Source organism: Oncorhynchus tshawytscha, linkage group LG19, assembly GCF_018296145.1.
Source record: "Oncorhynchus tshawytscha isolate Ot180627B linkage group LG19, Otsh_v2.0, whole genome shotgun sequence".
Classification (NCBI taxonomy): domain Eukaryota; kingdom Metazoa; phylum Chordata; class Actinopteri; order Salmoniformes; family Salmonidae; genus Oncorhynchus; species Oncorhynchus tshawytscha.
The window spans coordinates 47,945,671-47,956,426 of NC_056447.1; the positions used below are offsets into that span (position 1 = coordinate 47,945,671).

A 10,756-nucleotide genomic window follows, 5' to 3' on the forward strand; every position below is an offset into this window, starting at 1 on the left:
TCACTTTCCTATGGTTATGGAGATCAGCAAAAAGAAAGAATAGCTTTACTGACAGATCTCAGAGCAGCCCGTAAATCAGACTCCCGGTCAGACCAGTGATGTTGATCTTGACTGATGAACTGTGATACAACTGTGGAGCTTTGTCCTCAACCAACAGTTTGGCACCTCACAAACAGACACACACACTTCACAGTGTTAGAGATGGATACATTTACAGCAGCCTGAGGGCTGTGCTGGAGATGGACGGACACACACACTCACTCACACACACACACACACACACTCCACAGTGTTGGGGACATTTACAGCAGCCTGAGGGCTGTAAGGTATGGACACCAACATAAGCCATAGCCCCTCCATTACAAGCCACAGTGATAGGCTTCTGTTTGATTATATTATTAGGATAAAACTCTAATGGCTCTATCGTTTAAAAATACTGATGATAATAATGGAAAGCATGATCTCGTTTAAAGCACACTGCTGCCCCGATTAATTCGGTGTAACCTCACAGAGCCACACAATTTGATCACCCTGTAGCAGGATAACTTTCCTGCAATGTAGAATATTTCAGTTTTAAAAAGGCTTCTGAAGTTTGTAATTTCCACTTTGAAATTCCAGACATGATGTATCAACCCCAATAGAAATGTCCCCTAATAATCATCATCTATATAATAATTCACGTTTCCTGTTTCTGCACGATTCTTTTCCTGCTGAAGCAAACTAGCTCAAATTAAGGTCTTACATGAGTCTGTGATGTCTGGGATCGGGTCACACAGAAGACTGGAGCTGGGAGGTGTTCTCCTTCTAATGAAAAGCTAGGCAGAGACACAGGTGGACAGGCTGCTGGGATAGGACTTGGGGGAGTAGCACACACACACAACGCACACACACACACACACACACACACACACACACACACACACACACACACACACACACACACACACACACACACACACACACACACACACACAGTCTGGCTGAGAGTTCAGCTGTGTGATAGTCCATCCATCACAGTTACTCTGCACATCACCATCTTCCCCTGATGTGTACTGGACCTGTCAGTATGATGGAGCAGCCTACACCTCGCCACAAAACACGACAGGACAAACAGGGAGGAAAAGTCGATCAAACTTCATTTGGTTCTATTAATAACTCGCAACAGATGGAAATCTAGCCGACACCCGCTGGAGAAACTTTGGTAAGAAGTTATGACAAAAAACAAACAAGCCCTGTCTTTTAGGCTGTTCTGATGTTGTAGTGGTTTGGAAGGGATGTGAAGGTCGTGTTGTAGTGGTTTGGAAGGGATGTGAAGGTCGTGTTGTAGTGGTTTGGAAGGGATGTGAAGGTCGTGTTGTAGTGGTTTGGAAGGGATGTGAAGGTCGTGTTGTAGTGGTTTGGAAGGGATGTGAAGGTCGTGTTGTAGTGGTTTGGAAGGGATGTGAAGCTCGTGTTGTAGTGGTTTGGAAGGGATGTGAAGCTCGTGTTGTAGTGGTTTGGAAAGGATGTGAAGGTCGTGTTGTAGTGGTTTGGAAAGGATGTGAAGGTCGTGTTGTAGTGGTTTGGAAGGGATGTGAAGCTCGTGTTGTAGTGGTTTGGAAAGGATGTGAAGGTCGTGTTGTAGTGGTTTGGAAGGGATGTGAAGGTCGTGTTGTAGTGGTTTGGAAGGGATGTGAAGCTCGTGTTGTAGTGGTTTGGAAAGGATGTGAAGGTCGTGTTGTAGTGGTTTGGAAGGGATGTGAAGGTCGTGTTGTAGTGGTTTGGAAAGGATGTGAAGGTCGTGTTGTAGTGGTTTGGAAGGGATGTGAAGCTCGTGTTGTAGTGGTTTGGAAAGGATGTGAAGGTCGTGTTGTAGTGGTTTGGAAGGGATGTGAAGGTCGTGTTGTAGTGGTTTGGAAAGGATGTGAACGTCGTGTTGTAGTGGTTTCTACGGAGGATATGTGACTGTCATGAGAATGACTGATTCAAGTAGCTATGTAACTAATCAAACCTACTATGAAGGCCTTTCTATGATTGAAAAGAAAGCATAGAAGGCATGGCCCAGTAGTACAGATGGGTTCTAGGGGCACAGAACACTGGCTGACTGATGCTGATTCTGTGAACATGGGCACAGCAATATCCTGTTGGCCATTTTCTGTTTTAATCCTGTTTGTTTGGGTTACAGAGAACACAGATTTGTACTGGTTCTTAGACTAGCTCTCAACTGCAGCTGGGTAAAATGAAGAACTACTAAAGTAGAAAAGAACTTTAATTCCTCTCCTCCTATGAAAGACTTACACATTCCTCTCTGACATGATGGTGATGAAAAATATATTAATTTAAACTCTTGTAGACTGATAACGACAACTGACTCCGTGCTGGGAAATTGTCAAAAGCAGAATTTTATAGGATGTAAAACACTTAACATTCACATAGGATATTCAGAGAGGAACCTATTGGGATAGGGTTGAAATGCAACCTAGTTATTGTACCAGACATCAGATACACGCAATTAATATAACCATACCAAGCTCATACCAAGTGGTATGCAATACAATACTTTCAATGTAGGATGAAAAGCCCAAGAGCAGTACAATGCCCTAATATAGCCTGTTCACCAGATATACTGTAATAACTTCACATTCTGGCAATGCCTCTGTAAATTACAGCAACATCTTGTTTCAAATATACAGCAGTGATACTTTGGTGAATCAGATTCCAGTCCTTGACCAAAAATAGGGTTTGTTTGTTTCCAGAAAGATAATTACCCTAAATGAATTACTTTGTAGTGTCCACAAATGACATAAAAAAAAGAGAGGGGCATAAAAATAGTTTTCTCAAGGAGAAGATGAAGGCAGAATTTATATCTGTATTCCGTTTCATGTTTCCTAAAAATGTACTGACAGACCTCAATTACCTCGACACCGGTGCCCCCGCACATTGACTCTCTACCGGTGCCCCCGCACATTGACCCTCTACCGGTGCCCCCGCACATTGACTCTCTACCGGTGCCCCCGCACATTGACTCTCTACCGGTGCCCCCGCACATTGACCCTCTACCGGTGCCCCCGCACATTGACTCTCTACCGGTGCCCCCGCACATTGACTCTCTACCGGTGCCCCCGCACATTGACTCTATACCGGTGCCCCCGCACATTGACTCTCTACCGGTGCCCCCGCACATTGACTCTCTACCGGTGCCCCCGCACATTGACTCTGTACCGGTGCCCCCGCACATTGACTCTCTACCGGTGCCCCCGCACATTGACTCTCTACCGGTGCCCCCGCACATTGACTCTCTACCGGTGCCCCCGCACATTGACTCTGTACCGGTGCCCCGCACATTGACTCTGTACCAGTGCCCCCGCACATTGACTCTCTACCGGTGCCCCGCACATTGACTCTCTACCGGTGCCCCGGACATTGACTCTGTACCGGTGCCCCCGCACATTGACTTGGTAACGGTGCCCCCGCACATTGACTCTCTACCGGTACCCCCTGTATATAGCCTGCACATTGACTCTCTACCGGTACCCCATGTATATAGCCTCCACGTTGACTCTCTACCGGTACCCCCTGTATATAGCCTCCACATTGACTCTCTACCGGTACCCCCTGTATAAAGCCTCCACATTGACTCTCTACCGGTACCCCCTGTATATAGCCTCCACATTGACTCTCTACCGGTGCCCCCTGTATATAGCCTCCACATTGACTCTCTACCGGTACCCCCTGTATATAGCCTCCACATTGACTCTCTACCGGTACCCCCTGTATATAGCCTCCACATTGACTCTCTACCGGTACCCCCTGTATATAGCCTCCACATTGACTCTGTACTGGTACCCCCTGTACTGGTACCCCCTGTATATAGCCTCCACATTGACTCTCTACCGGTACCCCCTGTATATAGCCTCCACATTGACTCTCTACTGGTACCCCCTGTACTGGTACCCCCTGTATATAGCCTCCACATTGACTCTCTACCGGTACCCCCTGTATATAGCCTCCACATTGACTCTCTACTGGTACCCCTGTACTGGTACCCCCTGTATATAGCCTCCACATTGACTCTCTACCGGTACCCCTGTATATAGCCTGCACATTGACTCTCTACTGGTACGCCCGCACATTGACTCTCTACCGGTACCCCCCCGCACATTGACTCTGTACCGGTGCCCCCGCACATTGACTCTCTACCGGTACCCCCTGTATATAGCCTCCACATTGACTCTCTACCGGTACCCCCGCACATTGACTCTGTACCGGTGCCCCCGCACATTGACTCTCTACCGGTACCCCCTGTATATAGCCTCCACATTGACTCTCTACCGGTACCCCCTGTATATAGCCTCCACATTGACTCTCTACCGGTACCCCCTGTATATAGCCTGCACATTGACTCTGTACCGGTACCCCCTGTATATAGCCTCCACATTGACTCTCTACCGGTACCCCCTGTATATAGCCTCCACATTGACTCTCTACTGGTACCCCTGTACTGGTACCCCCTGTATATAGCCTCCACATTGGCTCTCTACCGGTACCCCCTGTATATAGCCTCCACATTGACTCTCTACTGGTACCCCTGTACTGGTACCCCTGTATATAGCCTCCACATTGACTCTCTACCAGTACCCCCTGTATATAGCCTCCACATTGACTCTCTACCGGTACCCCTGTATATAGCCTCCACATTGACTCTCTACCGGTACCCCCTGTATATAGCCTGCACATTGACTCTCTACCGGTACCCCCTGTATATAGCCTCCACATTGACTCTGTACCGGTACACCTGTATATAGCCTCCACATTGACTCTGTACCGGTACCCCCTGTATATAGCCTCCACATTGACTCTCTACCGGTACCCCCTGTATATAGCCTCCACATTGACTCTCTACCGGTACCCCCTGTATATAGCCTCCACATTGACTCTCTACCGGTACCCCTGTATATAGCCTCCACATTGACTCTCTACCGGTACCCCCTGTATATAGCCTCCACATTGACTCTCTACCGGTACCCCCTGTATATAGCCTCCACATTGACTCTCTACCGGTCCCCCCTGTATATAGCCTCCACATTGACTCTGTACCGGTACCCCCTGTATATAGCCTCCACATTGACTCTCTACCGGTACCCCCTGTATATAGCCTCCACATTGACTCTGTACCGTAACACCCTGTATATAGCCTCCACATTGACTCTCTACCGGTCCCCCTGTATATAGCCTCCACATTGACTCTCTACCGGTACCCCCTGTATATAGCCTGCACATTGACTCTCTACCGGTAACCCTATAGCACATTGACTCTCTACCGGTACCCCGCACATTGACTCTCTACCGGTGCCCCGCACATTGACTCTCTACCGGTGCCCCCACATTGACTCTGTACCGGTACCCCCTGTATATAGCCTCCACATTGACTCTCTACTGGTACCCCCTGTACTGGTACCCCCTGTATATAGCCTCCACATTGGCTCTCTACCGGTACCCCCTGTATATAGCCTCCACATTGACTCTCTACTGGTACCCCTGTACTGGTACCCCTGTATATAGCCTCCACATTGGCTCTCTACCGGTACCCCCTGTATATAGCCTCCACATTGAATCTCTACTGGTACCCCCCCTGTATATAGCCTGCACATTGACTCTCTACCGGTACCCCCTGTATATAGCCTCCACATTGACTCTGTACCGGTACACCTGTATATAGCCTCCACATTGACTCTGTACCGGTACCCCCTGTATATAGCCTCCACATTGACTCTCTACCGGTACCCCCTGTATATAGCCTCCACATTGACTCTCTACCGGTGCCCCCGCACATTGACTCTCTACCGGTGCCCCCGCACATTGACTCTGTACCGGTGCCCCCGCACATTGACTCTCTACCGGTGCCCCCGCACATTGACTCTGTACCGGTGCCCCGCACATTGACTCTGTACCGGTGCCCCCGCACATTGACTCTGTAACGGTGCCCCCGCACATTGACTCTCTACCGGTACCCCTGTATATAGCCTGCACATTGACTCTCTACCGGTACCCCTGTATATAGCCTCCACATTGACTCTCTACCGGTGCCCCCTGTATATAGCCTCCACATTGACTCTCTACCGGTACCCCTGTATATAGCCTCTACATTGACTCTCTACCGGTACCCCCTGTATATAGCCTCCACATTGACTCTCTACCAGTACCCCCTGTATATAGCCTCCACATTGATTCTCTACCGGTACCCCCTGTATATAGCCTCCACATTGACTCTCTACCAGTACCCCCTGTATATAGCCTCCACATTGACTCTGTACCGGTACCCCCTGTATAAAGCCTCCACATTGAGTCTGTACCGGTACCCCCTGTATATAGCCTCCACATTGATTCTCTACCGGTACCCCTGTATATAGCCTCTACATTGACTCTCTACCGGTACCCCCTGTATATAGCCTCCACATTGACTCTCTACCAGTACCCCCTGTATATAGCCTCCACATTGATTCTCTACCGGTACCCCCTGTATATAGCCTCCACATTGACTCTCTACCAGTACCCCCTGTATATAGCCTCCACATTGACTCTGTACCGGTACCCCCTGTATAAAGCCTCCACATTGAGTCTGTACCGGTACCCCCTGTATATAGCCTCCACATTGATTCTCTACCGGTACCCCCTGTATAAAGCCTCCACATTGAGTCTGTACCGGTACCCCCTGTATATAGCCTCCACATTGACTCTCTACCAGTACCCCTGTATATAGCCTCCACATTGATTCTCTACCGGTACCCCCTGTATATAGCCTCCACATTGAGTCTGTACCGGTACCCCCTGTATATAGCCTCCACATTGATTCTCTACCGGTACCCCCTGTATATAGCCTCCACATTGACTCTCTACCGGTCCCCCCTGTTTATAGCCCCGCTTTTGTTATTTACTGCTGCTCTTGAATTATTTGTTATTCTTATCTCTTACCTTTTTTTATATGTATTTTCTTAAAACTGCATTGTTGGTTTAGGGTTTGTAAGTAAGTATTTCACTGTATTTGTCGCATGTGACAAATAAAATTTGACTTGATGCTTTCTTTACACATGGGACTAGGACGTACACACTTAAATGAGGTGAGTTAGGCCTACATTTCTTTACACATGGGACTAGGATGTACACACCCCATCTGGCACTCCAGGCAGACTAAAGCCAACGATAAAATATATGAAATAGTTTCTGATTTGAAATAGTATTTGAACCCAACAATAGCCTGTATCAGAAGATCTGGAATAATGATGAGGCAGTTAGTTGATCATGATTTCACTAATTTACATACAGTTCTGTTTGTCCCAAATAAAACCCTATTCCCTACATAGTGCACTACTTTTGACTGGGGCCCATAGGGCTCTGGTCAAATGTAGTGCACTATATAGGGAATAGGATTCCATTTGGGATTCAGCCTGTGTCTTGAAGAAATTAATTATCTCATTATCCTCACCAGACAGATAGCAAACGCCTCATATAATTTTATTTTAGCGCAGCCTCGTTGTGTGCGAACTGGCATACAAGGTTGTAGTGCAGAATAATTGGTTGAATTAAATGTAGCATTTACTCTGAAGTAATGACCAATAACCTTACATTTTAGCCTGTATAAGCACGGCAAATGACAGATAGAGCCTAGGTCTATCACCCATTGTCTCTATGTTGCTGCACGTTAAAAGATGATCAAAACCTTCTGTTGGCCAATATGCCCCTCTGCAGGCCGTTCGGCTGTACTGCATCATCAGATGTACTGCATCATCAGATGTGATCATGAGGCGAATGACTTGACTATTTCTGAACTACAGATGCACGTCCTCTCAGAGCAAATACAAACTGCTGTTTCAGTGGTTTCAGAGTGGACATTAATTCATGTAAGCAACATTTCTATAAGAGCATGGTGCAAGGAAACCAAGACATCCACGGCAGAGAACGTTGAATATAAATTATATCCTATGTGATTAATGTTCATTGCAATGGACTCATCAGACACAAACACACAAAAATACATGTTTCAAGGTTAAAGCCCTTTTCAGTAGTTAGTTTGAATCAAAACTCAGATATATCTGATTAATTAGAGAGCATGATCGTACCTTCAGGAGGTTCTTCACGTAGATAAGGAGGAATCTCTTCGTTGTTGGAGTTGTCTACTGATGATGAACTGCTACTGGCTTCCTCCACCACCTCATTTTCATTACTAGGAACCTACAGGACAAGTCAGTGTGAGAACTGCAACCACATAGGCCTAAGTGAATAAATAATATCATATAAATAATAAATAATATCATATCTCATATAGTTGCATTTCGCAGTTGAAATGAGGACATAATTAATGATAACATAATAATAATCTCATGTAGTATGCCTATGTTGATCAATAGCGCCAGGGTCAAATAAATACACTGAGAATAAAGAAAGTTTAAAAGAAAAACACAAAAATAAATAAAAAGCTTAAAATGAAAACGTTATGTTTGATCTAGATAATTGAGAATAATAGAATATAAACTGTGATCATGTGGCACTAGGCAAAAAAATGATCATATTACATTGACACACTCATAATTGGCCCGAAAATAGAGACAGCAAGAATACTGTTACAGTATCATGTCAAAGCGTCTGCTGTGTATCACGTGTCTGTAACACACGTACACAAAGTAATCAGCAACATGTTCTGCAGCAGTGAGGTCGCTACATACGTAGCAAACTAACAATAACTTGTTTTTCCTGAAAGAGCATCACAGTGGGCTGGCTATTAAGTGGGAGGTGTGTTCATTTTCCTGTATGACACCAGCATTGTACACTACCTGCAACGTCAGTCATGTAATTGCAATAAAAAAACACTTTTGCTTTTTCTTGAATGCGAAAATGTGAGATTGCTACCAAAGACGTGCATTTCAAAAGCGTAGCTAACTGTACGATTTCAACAAAAACTAAATCCCAACATATACTCACTTTCATCTTTTGCTAGAAGCAGAAGACTGATCTCTTTCTGAACACTGTCAATTCCGCCACACAAGTAAAATGGTCTAATAAATGTGGAGCATAAAACACAAAACGTGTTAAAATAAACATATAACGAGGATCAGAGCTTCGTTTAGCTAAAATGTGCAGTGTTTTGCTGTCAAAATGTAACCGGAAGTGACGCTTGGGATGTTTACGGAATTCTTCTGTAACCTGCTGTAATGGTGATTTTCAGTCAGAAGGGGATGTCATCGAGTCAAATGATTCAACGAGGAGGAGGAGCAGCAGCAGCAGCATATTGGTTCAGCTTTATGCACTTTTAGCTGACTGACTAGAAAAGGCAAATAAATAAAAATAAATGAGGAATCGGTATCAGGTGCAAAATAGGTGGTGTCTAAGAAATGGCAAAAATTGATAATTGTTAAATACTTGAAAAACGAATGTTAACGTAGGCCTACTTGGCCAAATGTTATATAGCAATACTCCTCTCAAGCACAAAAGGCAAAATGCCTACTGGCCTATACACTATATCACAAAAAGTATGTGGACACCCCTTCAAATGAGTGGATTTGGTTATTTCAACCACACCCACTGCTGACAGGTGTACAAAATCGAGCACACAGCCATGCAATCTCCATAGACAAACATTGGAAGTAGAATGGCCTGTACTGAAGAGCGCAGTGATGCCACCCTTCCAACACTTTCTTAGAGCTCTGACTTTCAGATCTGAAAATCACTGACGTCATGATTTGACCACAATTTTTTCCAGAGTTCCCAGTTGTCTTGAAAGCACTACGTTTCACCACTGACCTTTAACCTTTTAAACCAAAAGATGACAACAAATACATGTTTGACGATTATAACCTTATCAATATGGAGAAAGAAGTTCATTTATTTGACCGTATATTAATGTTAAGCAAACTAGCTAACTTTATTATTAGCAGTTTTAGCTAGCTTAATTGTTCCACGGCACCTCAACACATTCACTAATTGGTATTTTGGCCAATCAGATCAGCTATTTTGTTAATAATTGAGCAATATATCAGAATTGGGTACCTTTGTAAATAAAGCCCATGTTATCTCAAAAGCAGCTCTCCTTGAAAAGGGAGCACGGGTCAGACTTGCCAATTCATAGACAGTAATGTTAAACATGTAACTTCTATTCATGAATCTGTCCGCCGCCTGGGGCAAATGCACCAATGCTGTCCCAAAGCTTACTCTAAATGTCAATACACGTCACTTGAGATACGGTTTTAGAAACATTTGGAACTTAACTTTCACATCGTCAAAAAAAATGAAAGGTAAATTACTACACACCTTTTTAGGGTTATGGTTATCATAGGGCCATATTTCCATGTAACAGCACATGTTTACAGAAGACAGAGGTGACCACGTGATCTAATTAGCTATCGGAGCGTCTCCTAACCCCTTGAAGAAGGACCCCAACACAGTGTTGTAACTGAAAAATACTGTTTGCTGCAATTTGTGTTAAAACCGTTTAAACAGTAATTGTTTATTTTGCGTTTGTGTGATGTGAAAGTAGAAGGCTTTATTTTAGAATGAAAATGCAACATTTTCTTTAAAAAAAGTACTATGTAGGCCTATACAAGCAATATAGGATAAGCCAAGAGCTACTGTACGTTCTTCTTGGCCTATTAGCCAAAACAAACAATCTGATTCTAAAAACAATGTAGATTCCATTGGCGAACGTGCAATCACTGGAGAATAAACTGGATGAGCTCTGATCGAGACTATCCTATCAACTTGATCTGAAAACTGTAATATCCTATGT

At 44.8% G+C, this 10,756-nt stretch overlaps 1 protein-coding gene across 1 annotated transcript in view; it reads right to left on the reverse strand.

Moving 5' to 3' along the window:
* Positions 1–9,166, reverse strand: part of LOC112218884 (transmembrane protein 263) — a 64,612-nt gene extending 55,446 nt beyond the window's left edge. The window contains exons 1-2 of the mRNA XM_024380111.2: positions 8,956–9,166; positions 8,097–8,208 (exon numbers count right to left, since the gene is read on the reverse strand). Of these exons, the coding sequence (XP_024235879.1) occupies positions 8,097–8,208; positions 8,956–8,961 (118 nt within the window). The 5' untranslated portion in view covers positions 8,962–9,166. The remainder of the gene's footprint in view (positions 1–8,096; positions 8,209–8,955) is intronic.
* Positions 9,167–10,756: the final 1,590 nt, after the last annotated feature.